General features: G+C 40.1%; 2 protein-coding genes across 2 annotated transcripts; both read left to right on the top strand.

Annotated features, from left to right (window-relative positions):
- The first annotated feature begins 223 nt into the window (after window positions 1-223).
- LOC144215473 (metabotropic glutamate receptor 8-like) lies at window positions 224-22,724 on the top strand. Its single transcript, XM_077744427.1, has 11 exons — window positions 224-369; window positions 2,451-3,122; window positions 7,471-7,687; window positions 15,737-15,872; window positions 16,485-16,639; window positions 16,727-16,864; window positions 17,510-17,710; window positions 19,639-19,778; window positions 20,373-21,311; window positions 21,881-22,127; window positions 22,322-22,724. The coding sequence occupies exons 2-11, from the start codon at window positions 2,616-2,618 to the stop codon at window positions 22,369-22,371; spliced, it is 2,730 nt and encodes a 909-aa protein (XP_077600553.1). The 5' UTR covers window positions 224-369; window positions 2,451-2,615; the 3' UTR covers window positions 22,372-22,724.
- Window positions 10,377-13,041, top strand: LOC144215474 (homeodomain-interacting protein kinase 1-like). The gene is made up of 2 exons (XM_077744429.1): window positions 10,377-10,591; window positions 11,006-13,041. Exons 1-2 carry the CDS (start codon window positions 10,579-10,581, stop codon window positions 12,304-12,306), a joined length of 1,314 nt encoding a protein of 437 aa, XP_077600555.1. The 5' UTR covers window positions 10,377-10,578; the 3' UTR covers window positions 12,307-13,041.
- Window positions 22,725-23,288: the final 564 nt, after the last annotated feature.

The following is a 23,288-nucleotide window of genomic DNA, read 5'->3' as shown; positions in this document are numbered from 1 at the left end:
ATGAATGACTTGGGAATATATATACATTGTATTCAAATTAGAACGTGGATGAATGAGGCGAAATGTCATTGTCCTCCCTCTGGGGGTCGCCAGTCACGGGGGATTTTCCTTTCAAGAAAACGTTATTTCAACCCACCTGTGCACGCGCGCGTCACTTTCAATGCTCGCGCCCACTCACGAGCCCATACCACCCCTTCAACGCGCAGTCCGGGTCCGTGGAGGTGTCCGAACCGACTTTAGTGACCTCATTTTTATTTGTTTGCTATAGCAAAGTCTTTCATTTGTGTGTGATTGTGAGGAGTGGCGACGGAAGAAATATACGTGGATAATAGCAGAAGATGCACTGGAAAGTCTCACAGGGGACAAGAGGTACGTAAACACTCATTCAACTATCTCACTTTCAGTTAATTCATCAGCATGCATAATCAAATCTCATTTCTCATTTCATTTTCTCAACCGCTTTACCCTCATTGGGGTTGCAGGGGGTGCTGGAGCCTATCCCAGCTGACTCCGGGCCAGAGGCAGGGGAAACCCTGGATCGGTGGACAACCATGCACGCTCACACTCATACCTAAGGGCAGTTAAGAGTGTCCAATCAGGCTATTATGCATGTTTTTGGAATGTGGGTGGAAGCCGGAGTACCAAGAGAAAACTCATGCAGGCACATGCAAATTCCACACGGGTGGACATGACCTGGATTTGAACCCAGATCCCCAGAGTGAGTGGCCAATTTATTAGACACACCTGTCCATCCATCTGGTCCGCAACGCAATTTCTAATTGGCCAATCACATGCATTTTGACTTGGAGACAGGGTCAAGATTTGCAGCATTTCAAACTGGGCATCAGTATAAGGAAGAACAAATGGTCGTTTCAATGACTTCAAACGTCGTATGGCTGTATGTCTGAGTATTTCAGAGACTGCCGATCTAGTGGAGTTCTCATGCATTGCTAGGGCTTGCAGAGAATGGCCCGACAAGACAATTTAAAAATGACTTGTTGATGTATCATTATAACCCTAAATGAATACAGTTACTAACCATGTCCATCACTTAATGACCACCTAATTCCATGTCATGAAACCCAAAACCTCTTAGATTCGGTTCTTGAACATGACAGAGCTGACTGTACTCAAATGCCCCCCCACATCAACAAATCTCAATCCAATGGAGCACCTTTGGAATGTGATAGAAAATATTTGCATCATTAAGATGTAGCCGACAAATCTGCATCTGTTGTGGGATCCTGCCATGTTAAAATTGACTAAAATTCTGCAAAATGTCTGCAGTAACTCCTTGAATCCATGTCACAAAGGAATAAAAATGTCTGAAGGTAAACAAGGGTCCATCTCTCGATAAGCAAAGTATACCTAATATAGTGGCCGACCAGTGTGGGTCTATTGTTTTTAATTTTAAGACTTTTCACTTGAAATCTTTTGATTGAAATTTGAAACACTATAAAATAATAGTATGGTTAGATTGTATGCTAGATTTGAATGGAAAAAATGCCATGTGCCACATATATACAGTAAGGACCAATAGAGCATGCCCTCTTTAAGTGGACAAATAGCCTATTTACTAACAGCATGCAGTAGTGGTCGAACTGGGCCACATTATTATGAATGAGTAAATAACCATTGCGGTCAATGGCCACAATTGGAAGAGTCAATTGCTTTATATTGGAAATTTTGCACCAGGTTTCCCAGTGCAGAAAGACAGCCTCCAGCTAAAAAAAACAAAAATATTACACTAGTCCAATAAAAAAAACACCCCAAATTCCAATTTCCTTTCAAGATAAGACATTTTCCTGATAAACTTCAAACTGTATTTTGATATTATAACCAGAAAGAAAAACAGTCGGAGACTTATTGTAGAGCAACACTCCCCAACCCTTTTCTCACCGCGGGCTGGTAAAGCTCCTTCAATTTTCCCGTGGGTAAAATACTTCTATTGAAATTCACGTTAAATCCACTTGTCACAAGGAGTTGATTTAAAATGATATATGCATCAAGTTCATTTTAATGTTACGTCATTTTCAATACAATTTGGTTAAATTTACCTACACACCTACAAATTACCTGTAGTGCACAGCTACATGCACTGTGAGGTGCTAAAATGCCAGATAAATTTAGACTGAAGTTGTTCCTGTGACAAAAAAGGTAGTAGCTAAACTTCAAGGTGTAGATTTGCAACTTTAATTGTTTTAACTAATCAAAACCATTCCTTCCAAAACTTCCAAATCTTATAAAAAGTAGCTCAAATTTGACCAATCGGCCCAAAGTATTTAATGCAGACATGCCCAAACAAAAAAGTAAACAAAAGGCTTTTTTTTTGCGTTTTTGCATGGTTTCCGTTTCAACTTGGCCTCATAATTATTCACTAAAATTCTTAGTTTTGATTCAAATGAAATTATTGTCACCCAAAAACTGATTTTCTCCCCCCTCTGTTTCAGGAAGTATGTGAAGCAGGTTCCACAAAATGTCCACCAAGAGAACCAGAACTTCAGAAGAACACAGAGCTTCCAGTTTTTAGGTGTGAGACCCCCATTCTAGATCCTCGCGGGGGAGGGGGCAGCTCCCATGGTCCCTCTGGCTTCGTGCCCACTGACTACGCTGAGATGGCCCGTAACAGGCATTTCTTCCTGTCTTTACTGATAATAAAGAGCTGCCTCTTGCTGGGTTCCACCGCCCCCTCCCCAAACACGGACCTTCAGCAGGAGTATGCGCACTCCATTCGCTTAGATGGGGACATCATCTTAGGTGGCCTGTTCCCAGTGCACGCCCGGGGTGAGCGAGGGCTGCCCTGCGGGGAACTGAAAAAGGAGAAGGGCATCCACCGTCTGGAGGCCATGTTGTTTGCCATTGACCTTGTCAACAAAGACCCCGAGCTTCTCCCCAATGTCACTCTGGGTGCGCGTGTCCTGGACACGTGTTCGCGAGACACTCACGCCCTAGAGCAGTCACTCACCTTCGTACAGGCTCTCATTGAAAGGGATGCGGGTGACGTACGCTGCACCAATGGACAGACGCCCATATTTGTCAAACCCGACAAGGTGGTGGGCGTCATTGGGGCAGCGGCCAGCTCTGTCTCCATCATGGTGGCCAACATCCTTCGCCTCTTCAAGGTAGGAACACTGTAAAAAAAAAAGTCAAACTTCTTGTTTGTCAGACCAATGATCTAGTTTCCAAATTGTCCCGAATATAAGACAGTGTTTTTTTGCATTAAAAGAGAAAGAAAAAGTGTTGTTTGTCTTATATTTGGGTTAGGGTTATTTTACATATTTAAATGTTGAGATTCAGTAATACCTTGACATATGAGTGCCCCGACATACAAGGAATTTGAGTAAAATCAACATACGAGCTCAGCCCTGGAACGCATTAAGCTCGTATCTCAAGGTATTAGTTTTATACGACATTTATGTGGCTGTTTTGATAGTGCATATGATTTGCACCTAACCAGTGAGGTAAAATATGGAAACTGGTGATGAGAGAGCTGATTCCCGAAAGCACCAATATGAGCATTATGACCTCTAGCACTTTTTAAACCATAACTTTATTTTCATTACTTTACTGCATGCATACTCTTGTTGGTTAGCAATGGTATGAAAATGTTTTCAAAAGAATACATAGACTTGTGGTGGAAAGTGGATAAATCACTAAACAATGCACACATTTTCATATATTTTTACTTTTAAATTATGAGTATGGTTCTCAATGAATAATATTTCAAAATATGAATTGTTTATGGCTGACTCTGTCCTGATCCCACCAGTAAGCCAATATATATATAGTATGTATCATATCCTACATATAGTGACATTATTGCATCCAAAATTAGCAGGAGTAGTTAGCAGGCTGGGTGTGGAAAATGACTCGATTCTGCTGATGTTTGCTCCCTAGCTTTCTTGAAAATGTGTTTGTTCCCCTCGAAAAAAAGTTAGTGTTGTTATAAGTGTCGCTAGCACTCATCGGGTGAAAATGAGTCGCAATGTTCACGCATCTTTGCAGTGTGAGAAGATCTGCTTCCCGCAATAAATTCTCATCTTCTCTCTGTTGGTATTGTGAACAAGGAAAAAGAATGCATAATCTTCAATGGATTGCTTTTTAAACACATTTTAATCACAAACATCTTTTCATGACTTTGATTTATGGCCCATGATTTGTATGACTTGAAAATTTTATGACTTAAGATGTTCCTGATATTTTTACTGTATGTACTCCTTGTAAAATGCTGTATAGAAATAATTTGATTGAATAATAGCCTTTTATAATAACAGGGCTTCTCAAACATTTTTAATTGAAAATCTTTAAGAAAAATATTTGTTCATTCAAGTGTTACCACCCAACAAATTGATCATCAATTATTTTCCTTTGACTTTATGCTCCAAAACTATTGAGATTGGTAAAAAAAAGACTAGGCATAACTGAGGAATGCTCAATATCAGCGTGTGAAACATTTCTCAGGGAGGTTGACAGGAAGCAGAGGCATGCCATGACTGAGTAATAAAGGAACACCCACCCCTAAAGGGTTCAGTTGCTCATAAGCAAGGATGTGATGATGAAATTCTAATTTTTATGAACAAATGCGTGGGAACATAGTCAAACAGTTAAAATCATTTCTCAATACACAGTTGGAAGGATTTTATGGATGTTCTCATCTACTCTCCATAATATCATAAAACAATTCAGAGAATCTGCATATATATATATATATATATATATATATATATATATATATATATATATATATATATATATATATATATATATGTATATGTATATGTATATGTATATGTATATGTATATGTATATGTATATGTATATGTATATGTATATGTATATGTATATGTATATGTATATGTATATGTATATGTATATGTATATGTATATGTATATGTATATGTATATGTATATGTATATGTATATGTATATGTATATGTATATGTATATGTATATGTATATGTATATGTATATGTATATGTATATGTATATATATATATATATATATATATATATATATATATATATATATATATATATATATATATATATATATATATATATATATATATATATATATATATATATATATATATATATATATATATATATATATATATATATATATATATATATATATATATATATATATATATATATATATATATATATATATATATATATATATATATATATATTCATTCATTTTCTGAATCGCTTAACCTTGCTCTAGTTGTGTTTTCATTCATTTATTTATTCAATTATCCTCACTAGGGTCACAGGGATGCTGGGATTGCCTCCAGCACCCCCGTGGCCCTAGTGAGGATAATTGGATAAATGAATGAATCAAAACACAACTAGAGCTTTTTTTTTCTCCTCAAATTGAGGGCAATTTGGAATAATTGATTCTACCTTCAAAACAAAATGTGTTTACCCTGAGATATTAACATCAACATACAAAAGAAGTAATTATGAAGCCATTCATTTGTTGGAGAATACATATTAAGGAATAGGAGAAATTCATTATTTCATTTAACTTTGTTTGCGACATATAACAGAAAATACATTGTGGCATTCAAAGTGTAAAATAACTTGAGTTTGAGGCAAATGTTTCCATTTAGAAAGAATTATTGCTCAAAGTAAATGCAATTGAGCAGTCAGCTGTCACATTAATGATATAACAAAGCGTAAAGGAAGTGATTTAAGCCAACTGTCTTGGACACAAGCTCCGATGGACATGAAATAACACAAACTTTTTTAACATCTATTTTGTTTGACAGTTGTATTTTGTTTAGAATTTTCTACTTGAATGCCTGAATGACTCATTGTTTGACCACAGACGCCAATCGGTTGCAATGAATTACAGATCCAATTACACTTATTGGCTGCATTGATACATTCCTTACCCTTCATGCACACCCCTTAACACTGGCGACTTATCTGCTCCTCTAGCAGCGTTGCATAACACATTAAGTTTAATGTCAGCGTATTTTTTATTTTTAAACGAGATCGCTCTTTTGCACAAATGCTTATTTCAAAGAGTGCTCGAATGTGTAAGCCTTTGAAGGGAAGCAATGGTTAACTTTTTTTTTATTTTCTGAATCGCTTATCCTTACAAAGGTTGTGGGGGTGCTGGAGCCTATCCCAGCTAACTTCGGGCCAGAGGCGGGTCGGGCACCCTGAATTGGTGGCCAGCCAATTGCAAGGCACAAGGAGACGGACAACCTTTTATGCTCAAACTCATACCAAGATGAGTCCTTCAACCAGCTTACCCTGCATGTTTTGGGGACATGGGAGGAATTCGGAATACCCCGAGAAAACCCACGCAAGCCTGGGAGAACAAGCAAACTCCACACAGTGAAGACAGACCAGGGATTGAACTCTCGACCCCAGAACTGTGAGGCTGATGCGCCAACCACTGGACCGCCCAGTTCAATTTTCAGGTCATAAAAATTGGAAGTGAAAAAAGTTTGTGTATTGGGTTTATCCATCATTTGGGTTTCTTATTGTTGTTCTTTCACATCTACATATTGCGTTGTGTTTTGTAAGCACACTTCACGCTTGATTTGCTTGCCGCCTTCGCCGCCCACATATGTTGCGGCCGTCACATCTCAGCGTGTCATTCTTCACTGTGGCCGCGGGGTGGGTGGAAAGGTTTCCCCTCGATGCCCGCGCCTTCATCCCTGTTGTGTAGAGTTCTGACATTAGCTTATCGCAAACGCTAACTGAGACGGTTGCCTCTCGTAACTCAGTCCGTCCCGGCGGTTGAATCACGGGAGCGACGACGGCCGGGTGTCAGCAGGCGCCTGTCAGTTGCCATCATGTCCCATCCTCCTGCAGCTTAACCCTAAAATGTCAGAGTGACTCACATCGACTTGTCATGGAACATGCCGCCTCTGTGATGATGTCATTGAACTCTCAGCATCCTCCTGCTATGATGTCATCACCACATAAGATGTAGGCTAAAAAGCCAACTGTACAAGGATGTGGAAGATGGTTAAAAAGTCAGTCAATACGACTGGTGGTGGAACAACTGTAGCCTAGTAGGCTCAGTCTCTTGCTCGAGCCAGCAAAAATACTTGCTAAAAGTAATTGAATTAAATTGAATACTTATATTGTCATTATACAAGTATAATGAAATTTAAAGCTTCACCATAAAGTGCACAAATAAATAATCAATTAAAAAAATTATAAATAGACAGTAAAGAAATCATCAATAAATAAGTCATAAATAAATGCATAGTCAACATGAATAAGTGGTAACATAAATAAGTACTAAAAATGACTGAAGTGGTCAGCAGTCTATGGTGTTTTAGTGCAAGTACCCGAGTCTTGATTAGATCCTCCCAGGTGCAGAACTCGAGTTGAGTATGCAGTAGTTTACAATAGCACTGCAAAGTGACTGAAAACTCAATACATAATGGGTATGAAATGATTTAGAAAGTATGTCAAGTTATTGCTTGTCTCCCCCAGATTCCCCAGATCAGCTACGCGTCAACAGCCCCAGAGCTGAGTGACAACACTCGCTACGACTTCTTCTCGCGTGTGGTTCCTCCAGACTCATACCAGGCTCAGGCTATGATGGACATTGTCACAGCAATGGGTTGGAACTACGTCTCCACTCTGGCCTCCGAGGGCAACTACGGGGAAAGCGGTGTAGAGGCCTTTGTGCAAATCTCCAGAGAGTCGGGTAAGAACACAATGCTCAATACTTTTTAGCCATCTGTATTGTCTTGTTAACACTATTTTCTTATTTTTTTATGTTTTTGAGTGTATCTGCCAATAGCCTTATCGCACATCATTTTCAAAATGCGAGACATGATTTTATGTAGTGAAAAAAGCATGTCATGTATAAATCTTGCCTAATTCCATTTGAGAATTCTGGCATATTGGTAGTAGTTTGTTTTACCAGGTTTCTGTAGCATATGTTGTGAATAAATGTGTTCAGCATTTGCAAGTTACCTGTACTGGTGCAATTTTAGTTGTGAGCTGAGAAAAACTGAAAAAAAATGTATACCAATCTTAAGTCACAAATTTTGGGTGCGGCTTATAGTCAAATAAATACGATGTTAACTGGCCTCTTTTGGTTAGCACTAATGGTGGGTAGGATCTGCTTGCTGAGGTCGTCGTTTACATTTTGTGCGTCAGCCTCAAACCTTTTGAATTCAACAGCATTGTGACAAATCATTGTAATTTCTACCCTTTCATGTCTACAAAACAATAGGCACTTGCTGTCTTGCAGTGTGAGAAGCAGCCCCATGGTATTTGGATAATGGTCCTAAAGTCAAAATCAGTCTTTCAGTTGTTTTCCATCTTGCAGTTGTTAAAACTCATGAGGTCTTTAGTTGTCCTATAGCATTATAGGTCTTGGGATTATCTAGCAGTTTGGTCGTCTTTTGGTCTTTTGCCATTCACTATTAATGTACTGAGTCTCACCTTTTAGTTTAAAAAAATATATTTTATGTAATCTCACTTCAAAAGTGGTTCATTCCGAGGTGAACGGAGCCGATTGGTACAAAATTCTGTAAAGATCAACCTTCATATGTGACCCATATGGAAGTTAAAGTCTGCCGAGAGTCCCCGCAGAAATGGATACCATCACTGAGATGTCAGTCCTCACCCGACGAGCATATCACCATGGTGACAACTGGCCAGGTCTCCAGGAAAACCCGCTGTGACCTCCTCTCAAGCCTTTAGCACAGCTTGGTGACAGCCGGCAGATGGATGTAGCAACCCGGGGTGGCAATCTTAATAGCTGGCACGGATGTCATTATACTATGATCAACTGAAATAATGTGTAGTATACACTGGTTTCTAGCTGATGACAGTATACATGCAAATGTGCAATTGGAACACAACAGCGTGTAAATATGGAAACGTGATTATTCATTAATTAATTTTCCGAACCACTTATCCTCACTAGGGTTGTGGGAGGTGGTGGAGCCTATCCTAGCTAATTATGGGCACCAGGCAGGGGACACCCTAAATCGGTGGCCAGCCAATCACAGAGCACAAGAAGACGGACAAACATTCACGCTCGCACTAATGCCTAGAAGGAATTTAGTGTGCGACCAGCCAACCCGGCATGCTTTCGGATATGGGAGGAAACTGGAGTACCCGGAGAAAACCCACGCAACCCCAAGGAAAACATGCAAGCTCCACCCTCAACCTCAAAACTGTGAGGCTGACGCACTAACCAGGGATGGGCAAACCGGTCCTTGAGGGCCGCTGTGGGTGTAGGTTTTTGTTCCAACCGATATAGCACTGACTGTTTAACCAATGAGATTTCTGCAGAAAACAAGAAGCACCTGTCTGCAATCCACTGATTGCACTTGTAGGATACCAGATTGGTGAAAAGGTGCCCTCTCAATGGGTTGGAATGAAAACTTGCACCCAATGTGGGCCTTTGTGGAATAGTTTGCCCACACCCGTAAAGTGATTAGCAATATTCTGTTTTGAATCAGACAAAATGAACATTGTTTTATATTTAGGGATAGTTACTTGCCATGCAGGAATATCTCTAACATGGATTTGTTGTTATGGTAATCAGAAATTGGTTATGAAGTGAAACTGTGCAGAAGTTAATCAATAAAGCCCGACTCAGCAGGATGTCTATGCTTCTAATTGAAGCTTCTTCAAGCAATGGCGCTTAGAAGCCAATTGGTTTACACATGGTTCAAAGATACCTAGTGGTTTAGAAATCTAAGGGGTGTCAACACTGTTGAGAATTCTAGGGTTGTTTGAGGAAATTATATTTATGTGCTTGTGTTAGAATGTAAACAAAATGCAACACATGTTTTGGAATAATTACTCATATTTATTAACAAATAAGAGTTTTCATCCAGTCTTTACTTTAAAAGATTTTCAGTTTTTGGGGAAAATATTTTGCCAGCTTTTGAAATTATTCTTTCACAGTCTGTTCACAAAATGTGAGTTGGCAGGCGATCGCTGTTGCATTATGCTGCTGCTTTTTTCTGTACTCTGTACAAAGCGAGGCTTCACACGTCATCACTTCATCATAATTTAAGAATTATTTTAAGTATCAAGTCTATTTTTAGACTGACAACATGGATTACACATGGAGTATGTTACCTACAGTCATTCTGAGGAGGCTACCCAAAGGTTTGATCCCAGTTTCTGACTGCAGTTGGTAAATGGATGAATGGATTCTGATAACGTCAAAAAATAGTGGTTGAGGTTACTGTGTCTGTATATTTGCTCCGAATGTTTTATTTCAATGAAATTGCACATGGACATTGTTGGTCAAAATAATGTATTAGTTGACTGATTTGCTCATGGTGGCCTCTAGAACTGCATCTGTCAAAAACTTTGCAGTGACTTCATTGCTACATTTCAGTTGTAAACTCCCTCATTCTTTGATGCCTAACAATGCGCTTTAGAAAGTGATGTCACAGAGAAACAATGATGGTTGTCACTTAGTCTTCTTTGAGGAGCTAGTGAGTTCGAGCCATTACATGATGACAACAACAAAAACAACAAGACAACAATGTACATTACGTCAGTCTTTCAGCCTGACCTCATCACGTCACACTTGGCTCGGCCAGCAGCAAAAAGCCCGACATGAATCAGACGGGTAGGTGTTGCCATAATTTGAAATATTAAATGCATGTGCACAATGTCAAGAGATGCAAAACCAATAGTGCATTTAGTAACTTATGATAATATTAGGCAAATTTGACCATTTGTTGGCAGTAAACCATTCAAATTAATATGGATATAGTTGCAATGCGCCTGAAAGTAAAGAAACTGGAAAAAAAAAACAGTCTCAACGTCCATAGCTTGATGTTTTTTTCAAAATTATACGACAAAGGAGGAGGTCTAGTTTTACTTTGAGAGACACCCTAGTTGTCTTAAACATTCTCTAACATTTTGTATGTCTAGCTAATATTAATGATCATTAGTATGGTTTTAAAAATACTTGAAATTGACAAATATACCCCACAAAATCTGTAGATCATTAACATATTTCCACTCTTTGTCCATGCAGATGACTTAAAGATGTACAAAGGGGTGACACTGGGTGGAGTGCATACCGTGGAGGATGTACTTGGCGAGGGTACCTTTGGTGTGGTGGTCAAATGTCGCAATACAGAGACAGACACTATGGTGGCCATCAAGGTTTTTAAGAACAAACAGAACTCTGTCAATGATGCCAAGGAAGAGATCTCTATCCTGAAGCAATTGTGGAGTCTGGATCCTGATAAGTGCAACATTGTCCGATGGGACGGCTTTTTCTTCCACAAGGAGAACATCTGCCTGAATTTTGAACTCTTGGATCAGAACCTGAGGGAGTTCATGCAAAATCACAGTGCACTCTCAGTCGAACAACTGAGGCCCGTTGTCCACCAATTGGCTACGGCACTCTCTCACATGAGCAAGATGGGGCTCGTCCACGCTGATATCAAACCTGAGAACATCATGGTGGTGGATCGCCATCTCCAGCCTCTCAAAGTCAAGCTTGCCGACTTCGGCTTGGCCAAAAATGTGTTGGACATTGCACCAGGAGATTGTGTGCAGACATTGTGGTACCGAGCACCCGAAGTCATTCTGGGGATTCCATTCAACGAGACAGTGGACGTGTGGTCGTTGGGACTGGTTGCCGTGGAGCTTGCCACGGGCCAGCCGTTATATCCCGGGAGGACAGAGTACGAAATTTTGAACTTTGTCACCAACACTCAGGGACAGCCGGCGGATTCCGTGCTGGACCGCGGAAAGGAAGTGAGCCAATATTTCCACAAAGAGTGCAATGGGGTACAGAGGTGGAGGCTCAAATCACCCGAGCAGTTTGCCAAGGACACAGGATGTCAGCCCAAAGGTGGGCGATCACTCATACTCACCTCCCTGGATGAGTTGAAACTGGTTATGGTGGATGTCGTAGGACAAAAACGTACCGAGCAGCTCTTTGTCCGCCTTGTGAAAAAGATGTTGGACCTGGATCCTAATCTGAGAGTCAACTCCCAGAAGGTTCTGCTGCACCCATTTTTTCATTGCTGCCTTTCTTGCAGTTGCCAGTCTGACAACTCCACGGACATAGTGTCTGATGCAGAGACCCAAGTAAACCCACGAGGGCAATCATCCGTGAGACACTCCTTTCTTCCCGAAACACCCCTGACCCAAAATGATCTAGCCTCGTCGGAGGATTTGAGGGACAATCCGGTTGGGTCTAAAACACATGAAAAAAAGGGGTCTTGCCTGGGAAGGTTGTCCAAAAAGATTGTAGCAGCCTTACGGAAGATCACTTCAGTTTTTACAAAGATCAAACTCTTTAACAACACGAACATTTCCTAACCATAAATTGTCATTTAGCAGAGTAATATTACAACAAAAACACAAATATGGCTTAGTGGCTTTTGGTGAAGTTATAGTTTCTGCAGGTAGTGGACAAATGTGGCCAACTGACATGCATGATCACAATAACTATAAGTTTGGGTCCCACTGGGAGGTCTTCGCTGTTAGTTGTCTGACAATCTTGAAGATTTTATGCCACCTGAGTCCATGTTTTTTTTTTAACCCGACAGTCTCACATGTGGTCTCAAGAATGGAAAGTTATTTTTACATGCCTTTGTCGGCCATTGTTTAGTCGTGTCTCTTGTTCATTTTGCCGAACAGTGGTGATGTAGTTCATTCGTTGATAACATACAGCTTGCATTTTTAGGGATTTGCCTTTATACTGCAGAGACATTGGATAAGTCTACAATTTTTATTTATGTAAGAATGAATCTAGGTCGGATTTGAAAAATCAGTTCATACTTCATGAAAAAAAACAGGTTTCCATTAGAACTGTTGACTAGGAAACTATAATTGGCTCGTGCGAACATAGCTTTAGATCCCTGCTTCATGATTATTACCAATTGTCAATGAATTATTGATTCATTTTTTTGCAGGTAGCTTTTGATCATTGACAGTTTGAATGATTGTCTATGTGACTGATTGCCAGTATTTCCATAAACGCATTTGTTGGGCTACAACAAGCGCAATATGTGGGGGCAAAAATGAATAAATTAAATAAAAAGAATGAGCAAAGACTTTTTCCAGGCACTGTATAAAGAAGCTGGTGACAGTAAATGGTTGGATTTCAGTTGATGAATATAAATGCCCAGCACTGAATTAATCCCTACCTATATATAAGCCTGCATGCCTTTAATGTAAGGAAGTGCAGTGAGAACAGTGTTTAAATAATGACAAGGCACGATAGGATTTTAATGAGCCACGACGTGAAAATATATTTTTTTGAAAGTGTTAAGCAAAATGAAGATGGAGAATGAGAAATCACTTGAACTCAGTGCTGTCATGTCATATTTGCACCTGAAGATTCAGAAGCGAGCCCGACGTCCCCGAGGGAGGGAAACTGATAAGGAAATCCTAAAAGTAGAAGGATTTTCTTTAAACTCCACAGCAAAAGAGAGCAAATGAAGGGTGGGGGATGGTACAGAGCAGGCAATTTACAATTGAGCTCTCTCATCTTTCTTTACAGAAAAGGAAAAAGTCAGTTAATCTTCTAAAGGAATATTCAACATTCCTCCACTAGTTCCTGCAAAACAATGCCATTTTTTTAACATATACCACACAAAATGCTTACGTTAACAATAAAAAGTATTTTCTCAGTCTTGTTTGGTATTGTGACAGTCAAAATTCTTTATATATTTGGATCTCGGTAAAGAATGTCCACCTTTAGTTAAGAATTTAGCTGCCTTTTCTTTTCAGAGCATGTATTGGCTCTCTGTAAGACAAAGCTCTCAAGAGTTAGAAGAACTTGTTAAGACCATGACAATGACATGATGTAACTTTTCAATTAGTCCAAGCGGATGTTTTCCTAGCATGGACCAAAATGGTACATGCTGAGAACGTTAAAAGGCAGGCCTTTCAATTGATGTATGACTTCAGACACTGGAATTTATCATCACGTAGCAGTGAAGGACACCAATCGTTTCTGTTTTGTTGATGCAGCAGGAGCTTGAAAAGTTTCCCAGGTAACGGCAGCACCATTGCCTTGACATGGCAAAGCGCAGAACAAGTCAAGTGTAGTCTATTCATACAGCTCTGAATCACCAAAACATCTTAAAGGGCTTTACAACATATGTTTGACATTGAAATATAAAATAATTATATATATTTTTTCAATTCATTCGCAACATAAGTGGACCAGTCTCAATCAAAGTGACCAAGCCTTGCGAAATTACAACTTGGACACAAGAAGTAGTTGTTGAAATAAAGGTTGGAATTTCATAGTATTTTCAATACTACATTGACTTAATTGTTCCATTTATGACAGAGCTTGTTGCTTTTTTCCAATTTTCTTGTTTTTAAACTATGAACCATACATATTTCATAGTTTGGCTGGGCCTGTGAGTTCTACTTAAATGCTTCTTATGTCAGAATTTTTTCATTGTGATACCCAAACCACTTAAAATGTTGTTTTTCAGGTTATAGTTATCCCCAAAACTGTCAATATGTTACTTTAAAGTCTGTTGTTCTGTTTTACTGTCACTACAATTCATAAAAAAAAGCCCCCAAAATTGTGACTTATACTCGAGTGCGACTTATACTCAGAAAATATGTATTAAAGTACTAGAGTTAATCCATCGCAGTGGCAGTAAAATATTACATTAACACCACGAAAGATTAGCTCGGATATAAGTTTGTGTAAGTCAAATTTGCTTTGAATTTTTAACATGCAAAATTTAGATATGTAGTGTATATTTTCATTGCAATACAAATTACACATGCATCATAAAACCGATTGAATATTCGTAACCACATTTAATGCTGGCAGTTGCAAAAATACATCCTTTTCAAAGTTTGTGCTTAGCCATGATAACAAAGCTGACTTGTCTTCTTATTGATGATGAAGCAGAAGGGTTTTATCTTTTTTTTTTCTTATTAACGACAAACAAACAGGACGAGATGTTAAATCTTCTTGTTGACGATTAAGTGAGAAAGCAAGTGCAAAATGCCGATTGGTGCGTTTTGCCGCTTGAAAGCTGAGAAGTTAAGAAGGTTGAGACTCAGCCAGTTTCCAAATGAGATTCTTTTTTCCGCTACTTTGTTCCTGCTATTTTGTTCCTTTGAGAATCAGCGGTAGGCGAACAAAGACGTTTCTCAGAGCCAATTAGCTCGGAACGGTCACCGCTCCGATTTACCCCAGACTTGACATATGCCGCTGGTCTTCATGTGCTCTTTCACGCTTGATTTTCTTTCATGTCCTCAAAAAGTTGTTTTGGTTTCACATGTCTTTGTTAAATTAGAAGTTGCTTCTGAGTTTAGGACTCAAATCTACATTTTAATGTGTTTACTGCAAAATAAAGATGGAAATATCAATCTACTATTTTAAATTTCAAAGTAATCTTAAAGTCTAGTTTCATTTTATCTTATTTGTCTATTTTTTTTTTAATTTTGATAGTAGATCACTTAAACCACTAAATTTCTTTGCTCTTTTCAAAAGAAAATTCTACAGTGCCATTGAATTATATGATTTGAAATTATTCTATATCACAAATTTTACACATGATTTTTTTTAACAACGAGGACATTTAGGCTTTGTTTTCACATAGTGAACATAACCTTTGGTTCCTCATATGAATTTGATTGAATCCTAAGACTTTAAAAGTACTTTTGTCTTCAAGTGTGAGCCTCTGATGTGTTTAGGGAACGTGAAGAAAGTGAAGTAGTATTTTCCGCTTTGTATAAACCTGTGTATTTGTGTGTTCTACTGCATCAGGTGACGTGTGCATCGCTCAGTCACTGAAGATTCCCCGTGAGCCCAAACCAGGCGAGTTTGACAAGATGCTCCTACGTCTGCTAGAGACGCCCAACGCCCGTGCCGTCATCACCTTCGCCAATGAGGACGATATACGGTATGACTCCCCGCCACACATGTGCAGTCACACACACTTTAAAATTAGTCACACTCTTCTAAAATCAGATGTGTTTCAGTGCATAGTGCTATTTTATCATATTTGACCTGTGAACGACTATTTAAAAAAGACTTGAAAATATGAGGTATTTATTAAAATATAACTAAAAATAAATGTATTTATTCTATTTACATCTTTTCATCAAAAGTTGTTTGTAGCCGTTAACTCTATTCATCAATATATAAATAGTAAATGGTAATAAATAATATGGCATAATTCTTTCCAGAAGTGATATTGTTACTTCAACTCCTGCCTATCATGCTAATTTCAAACAAATTACAGGCGGCTACAAACGTATTAATGTTTGGGCGATGTTTGAATTTGTAAGATTTCATATTTTTAATTCATTTCCTTTCCCGAGTCAAAATTTTCCAATTGAGATGTTTTGTTACCTAAATATTTCACATTCACAGTTCATAAGTAGAGGTTTTACTGTATTCTTTATTTAGTTTGATTTGTGTTACAGTTTAATTTTTGTCATACTTTGATTCACTTGAAAAAAATATCCCCAAAAGTGACGTCTGATTAGCTGTCCGTCTCTGTACCCACTAGTCGCATCCTGGGCGCGGCTAAGCGAAACAACCTTACGGGTCACTTCCTATGGGTGGGCTCCGACAGCTGGGGCTCCAAAATCTCACCGGTACTGCACCAGGAGGTCGTGGCCGAGGGTGCCGTCACCATCCTGCCTAAGCGGGCATCTGTCGATGGTTAGGACCAAAACTACTAAATACCACGAAAAATCTGAAAAGAACGGTCACCCCGGTGATGACACTCCCATTTTATTTTCATCACAGCGTTTGATCGATACTTCAAGAGCCGCTCACTGGCCAACAATCGGCGAAACGTTTGGTTCGCCGAATTCTGGGAGGAAAATTTTGCCTGCAAATTGGGGACGCATGGCAAAAGAACAGGAGCACCCAAAAAGTGTACAGGTGAGTGAACACATCAGTTGATCCCTCACATGGCCTTAGGGAATACAATTGTCAACAATGGGGCAAAAAATTCTGAATGAAATGTTTTTAAAATTTCCAAATACATACAAAACATTGGAAAGGTACACTTGGAAAAAAAAGAAAATAAACATTAACAGAAAAAAAGGAATAAAGAAATACATTGGCAAATAAAATAATTTAGTGGTCATTTTGACTGTTATATACTGTATTTTCCCGACTATATGGCGCCCTTAAAAGTCTTCAATTTTCTCCAAAATAGACAGGGCGCCTTATAATCCACTGTGCTTTATATATGGAAAAAAATAAAATGTGTCATTCATTGAGGGTGCGCCTTATAATGCAGTGCGCCTTATAGTCGTGAAAATACGGTAATTGTGGTATTTCAATGTATAGTATGGTGAAAATAGCATTAAAAAACATGATTTGCCTTGAAACATGCAAAAAGAGGCCCACTAATTATGCGATCAATTAGTTACTATCATATTTAAATTGCTCTGTTTTTGAATTCCATCTCTTCAATTTCATTATCTTACTTTTGCTGCCTTTTGATGGAATTTGTTTAGGCTTCTTGTGCTTGAATTGTGCGGGGTGGAGAAAAATTGTCCGTCAACTTTCTTCCAACAGGCCTGGAGAAAGTGGGTCGCGACTCTGCATATGAGCAGGAGGGAAAAGTCCAGTTTGTGATGGACGCCGTGTACGCCATGGCGCATGCTCTGGACCGTCTTCAGCGGCAGCTTTGTGCCGGCCACCCGGGTCTCTGTCCACGGATGGCTAACGTTGATGGCAAGGAGCTGCTGGCGCACATTCGTGCTGTCAATTTCAATGGTAAGACACCAGTACACATTATTTTCCGGAGAATAGCCTTATGTTCGTAGAATCTACCATGTCAGCAAATCCCCAAAGTTGTTAAGGCTGATCGAAGGTCTTGCGCTGATTGTTATAGTATCAGCCTTGATACCTGCGCAATGTGTATCTCATGCTATTATTGCACCCAGAGAGAAAGCAACACATTTGTACTCCCATGAATATGGAGGTGAAAATTGTCAATCAGTGGGCGGCTTATACGCGAGAAATTGTAAAAATCCAATGATTTTTTTAACCAATTTTAAAACTGCGGCTTATACGCAGGGGCGACTTATATGCGGGTAAATACGGTGTTCAATTTTTATAAGTGTTTTTCTATAGCCAATAATCAAAACATTCAAACAGCACATTTAAGGCTTCCCCAGCATTGCATGGCTGGCGAGGGTTCGTCAAAGCGTTGAAGCGAACTAGAGCGAACGTTCCTCTTCTGTGTCACTAGACTGGGCGCGCTACTTACCCATCATGCTTTGCAAACAAACTAACAGAGGGACGCCTGACGCTAATGGGTAATTGCTACTTCATCCATGCTGCTCGCCCATGTGTTTATTTCTAGAGAGGCATGTAGGGGTGTGCTCCAGTTGACCGCTAATGTTCGCACATTAGTTTGCGGTCGAGTTCCACGATGTGATTGTTTTGGACAGCTAACCGGGAGGCGGTAAAACGAAGAATCGTCTTTTTTTTCCTGTTGACCAGGGACAAGAAATCCAAGCATAAATGCATACATTTGAGCACGTTGCTAAGGAAGCAGGAAACGCCCACTAATGTTCAAATTTTTGGCCAAGATTGTTTTTGGGGAGTTTGTGAAAGAAATGAGAATATTTCTCATTTTTTACCTTCGCAATGCAGGAATATTATATCATATATCGTACCACTTAGTTTTTAAATACAGTGCAAATAAAGATGTCAAATTTGCGACATAGACGCTCTTTAATGTATTATTTATTGTCCCTTTATTAAATAAATCAAACTCAAATTACTGCAGCTTATTTAGCGAAATTGTATTTATATTTATTTTTTTACTCTTGCTCAGTGCAAAAGATTGTTTTTCCACTTGGTAAGTATCCCACCCTGCAGCTCCCTTGAGAGCATCCTCTCAGCATTTTAATGGCAAAAGCTCAAGTTTATTTTTTGACCTTATGGTTGACCAGAATGCTTGACAATGTTGTGTATGAATGAATTATTGTGCTCCGATGTTTAATGCAACATCCAATGTACATGACCTGACATAGACCACAGGTTGAACACATTAAAGTTCACCCACGCTGCGCGTATGACTTTAACATTAACAAAGGCACCTTCGAGGTCAATGGAGTAGGCTTTGAGTTATTTATAAATTAAATGAGGTTTTCCATTTTGCCTTTTAGCAATGCCCAGTTTGCATCTCAACTGCTTTGTCTTCCCACATATTTTGCCTTGTATTTGTGAGAAAATCTGCTTGTGTTTGCTTGTTACTGCTCAACAATACCAGTCACTTGACTTCCTTGATCTCCATGACCTTCCCTGATTTTGGTGTATGTAATGCCAACTGCACTTTTGATTTAAAGCAATGTTGAGGTCTTTATGGCCAAATTTGTTGAGGAGGAGCAAAATGCCTTTTCTGTATGTAAATGTCCAAGTGTGTGCCTGCCTTGGAACTCATGTGCATCCAACATATATCAGCTATGGTAGATTGGGAGTTTTCATTCATTCATTCATTTTCTGAACTGCTTATCCTTTTTTTTGGTGTGCATGCACACAAGACACTGATGACTTTGCCCTTTCCAGCTTGGTCTTTGTAGGCCTCTGAGTTCAAAGATGTCGTGTTTTCCATTTCCTATCGCTCACGTTCACTGCTTTAAAATACTGTTCTTTTTTGGTCATCTGTTCTAATTAACTCCCTGTCACGACAGGAAGTGCTGGCACACCGGTGATGTTCAATGAGAATGGAGACGCTCCCGGCCGCTATGATATTTTCCAGTACCAGATCAGTGAGAACTCGGGGCCAGAATATAAGGTCATCGGGCAGTGGACCAATCAACTGCATCTCAATGTAAGATCTGTCTTTTTTTTAATCACCATTATCCAGTTATTCAATATATTTTTGGGAGCAAAATAATTTTAAATTTGAACATTGTCTCTCTCTTTACAAAATCCTGTGATATGGCAAAAATTCATTCATTTTCTTAACTGCTTATCCTCACAAGAATTGCAAAGGGTGCTGGAGGCTATCCCAGTTGACTTCAAACAGGAGGTGGGGGACACCCTAAATCGTGAAGAAGGACAACCATTCACACTCACACTCATACCTAGGGGCCATTTAGAGCGTCCCATCAGCCTACCATGCATGTTTTGGGAATGAGGGAGGAAACCGTAGTACCTGGAGAAAACCCACACAGGCCAGGGAAAAACATGCAAATTCCACACAGATGGAGTGACCTGGATTTGAACCCTGGCCCCCTAGAACTGAAGCCAACACACGAAACACTCATTCACTGGGCTGCCGATATTGCAAAAATGCACTATAAAATTAGCTGTGAAGTCAACAGGGGACAAATTCATTCACACAATTGAGTTTTCATAAGACATCTTGACAGGGTGGGATCTCTTGTATGGCTTAGTAGTAACATTGTCGCTCCCCCGACAGATATCTGCGCTGAAGTTTGACTCAGTGGGCAGTGTCTCAACCCCTGCTTCGTCGTGCAGCGTGCCATGTGGGCCAGGCGAGCGCAAGAAAATCGTGAAGGGCGTTCCGTGCTGCTGGCACTGTGAGCGCTGCGAGGGCTACCATTTCCTTGCTAGCCAGTTCTCCTGCCAGCTTTGCCCATACGAACAGCGGCCCAACTGGAACAGTAGCAGTTGTCAGCCAATCCCAGTCATTCAGCTGGAGTGGTACTCGCCCTGGGCACTGGTGCCCGTCCTCATTGCCGTGCTGGGTATCTCCGCCACTGCCTTCGTGATGGCTACCTTCATACGTTACAATGACACACCCATTGTACGGGCGTCTGGGCGGGAGATGAGCTACGTGCTCCTGACGGGCATCTTTTTGTGCTACGTGGCCACCTTCCCGATGATGGCCCCTCCAGGTGTCGCCGTGTGCTCCCTGCGCCGGGTTTTCCTGGGTCTTGGCTTGTGCTTCAGTTACGCGGCTCTGCTTACCAAAACAAACCGCATCCACCGTATCTTCGCCCAGGGCAAGACGGCAGTGGCTGCACCTCGTTTCATCTCACCCACCTCGCAACTGGTTATCACATTTTCCTTGGTGGGTGTGCAGCTGGTAGGAGTCCTGGCGTGGTTCGCGGCCGAGCCGCCGCACGCCCTGGTGGACTACAGCGAGCAGCGTACGGCCGACCCCCAGCATGCAAGGGGGGTGCTCAAGTGTGACATTTCGGACCTGGCACTCATCTGCTCACTGGGCTACAGCATTCTGCTGATGGTCACGTGCACAGTGTATGCCATCAAGACACGAGGCGTCCCGGAGACGTTCAATGAGGCCAAACCCATCGGCTTTACCATGTACACGACCTGCATCATCTGGCTCGCCTTCATACCCATTTTCTTCGGCACAGCGCAGTCGGCTGAGCGGGTGAGTGTAGTAAAGTGTAAGTAAAGAAAAACCTTTAATGGAACATAATAATATTTAAGATGAAAAATGATTTGAAAAGACTCAGTGGGTGAAAAAAGTGATTCAAACTAACTCAGTATGAAGAAAGAAAATTTCTCAAAACTTTCATTGCTGGTGTATTTATTCATCTAGACATTGATACAGCTGCCTATACCTCCAGTGATTGATCCAGATAGTATTCCACATATCTGGGGATTCATCCATTATTCATTCATCTAGTGAATGTTCCATCTTGTGATACATGTACCAAGTGATCCATCCATTCATCCACACATTTTGTGATCCATAAATCCATGCATTCACCCATTCAAACATCCATTTATCGTCTGTTACTGTGGATGTTCCAGCATTACACTCAACATTTACCCATTAGTGGATGCAACACTTGACCTTCATCCATCAATCGACCTGGCCTGTGCATGTAGTATTCAGTAATTAATTCATCCATCCACTCAGTTATCCAGTGATACATTTGTCAAATGTAAAGGCATAAGGTCCTAACATGACCCGTTACACGCCCCCTTTCACAGATGTACATCCAAACGGCCACACTGACCGTGTCCCTTAGCCTGAGTGCCTCTGTGTCGCTGGGAATGCTCTACGTGCCGAAGGTCTACATCATCATCTTCCACCCGGAGCAGAACGTTCCCAAGCGCAAACGCAGCTTCAAAGCCGTCGTTACCGCGGCCACAATGACCAATAAACTGTCACAGTTGGCAGCTGAACGACCCAATGGAGAAGTGAAGACCGAGCTGTTTCAAGGCGTTGAGGCAGGAGGTTAGTATGAGTTCTCATCTGGTATCAATTACTTCTTATTTTAGGAAAATAAATACAAAAAGATTGTTTTAAGAACAGAATGTTCAGAGTGGACTCGGCGTAGTTAATGTTCTTCTCAATAGCAACAGTTTCACATTGCAGTTTTACAGCCATCATTTGCTTGAAGTTGTTTCATGCCTTTTTTCTTTCTGCAGTCTTACCAACAAAAACCACCTACGTCAGCTACACCAACCACGACATCTGAACCAAACTCAAATAAAATTAATGGGACCATCTCCAGAATACGGAAAGTTACCATAACTTAAGTTTACTGTGAAAAGCAAAAACAAACGAGTAAAAATCCAGTGGAGTCACAAGAGAAATATGTCTGCGAAGATTAAAAAAGGGGAATGACTTTTGGAGACCAATCGTATTTGATGTTATGGTCATTGTGAGTGGAAAAATTGTGTTATTAGATCTTGGAATCTTGTCCTACTTTTTCTCTGTATGTTCTGATGAGTCTGTTGCTGTTGTGGAACATGTACAAATGGAAATGAAGTGAAGCATGCTGAGTTTTCTACAAATGATTTCTATTTCTGATTAAAAGGGAAAATACAACATTTGTTTCTGACTTCGATTCAACCACCCTAAAGTGAACCAGTTTCTCACTCCAAGCACGGACAGAGCAATCAACATTATGTTCCCCAGCCTCGCGCATCTAAGGAAAGTATTCATGTAATGATGTGATCTTGTCTACAAATGATCGAAATTTAATAATAAGCAAGCTCTGCAGAAGCATGACAACCATCCTGATTCTTTGACTCAGGCATGTTGGAGGATGAAGACCTAGAAAACAGACTGGATATGTCCCCTTGAGGCCTGCACCTCTGATTTAAATCAAGCCGGCAAGGTGGTCGACTGAAGTCGCTCGTAGAAACTGAGGAACATGAGACGATCAACATTGAAACCGTAGGAATTGAAATGCAAATACAATTTTCTGTTAAGGCAGAGTGTTATCGTAACAAACGGCAAGAGTTGTTGTCCCTGTATAATACTTCAGAATGAGATGTGTCCTCCTCATAAAAAGTGATCAAATCAGTGTCAGCAGCACAATTGCGGTGAAGGTTGATATTCCTCTTCACCATCCAGGGAGTGATCAATTTCTTCCTTCAATGGTCCTAA

This window comes from Stigmatopora nigra, chromosome 22 (assembly GCF_051989575.1).
Source record: "Stigmatopora nigra isolate UIUO_SnigA chromosome 22, RoL_Snig_1.1, whole genome shotgun sequence".
NCBI lineage: Eukaryota > Metazoa > Chordata > Actinopteri > Syngnathiformes > Syngnathidae > Stigmatopora > Stigmatopora nigra.
Note: the sequence above shows the minus strand (reverse complement) of the source record. Positions and strands in the feature narration are given on the sequence as shown.

What these genes read in the sequence shown, in the direction of transcription:
- LOC144215473 (XM_077744427.1), top strand. Translation starts at nt 2,616, where the DNA reads ATGGCCCGTAACAGGCATTTCTTCCTGTCTTTACTGATAATAAAGAGC. An exon ending in CCAATCAACTGCATCTCAAT is followed by an intron (nt 19,779 to 20,372) that starts GTAAGATCTGTC and finishes CTCCCCCGACAG; the next exon opens with ATATCTGCGCTGAAGTTTGA. An exon ending in TCAAGGCGTTGAGGCAGGAG is followed by an intron (nt 22,128 to 22,321) that starts GTTAGTATGAGT and finishes TTCTTTCTGCAG; the next exon opens with TCTTACCAACAAAAACCACC.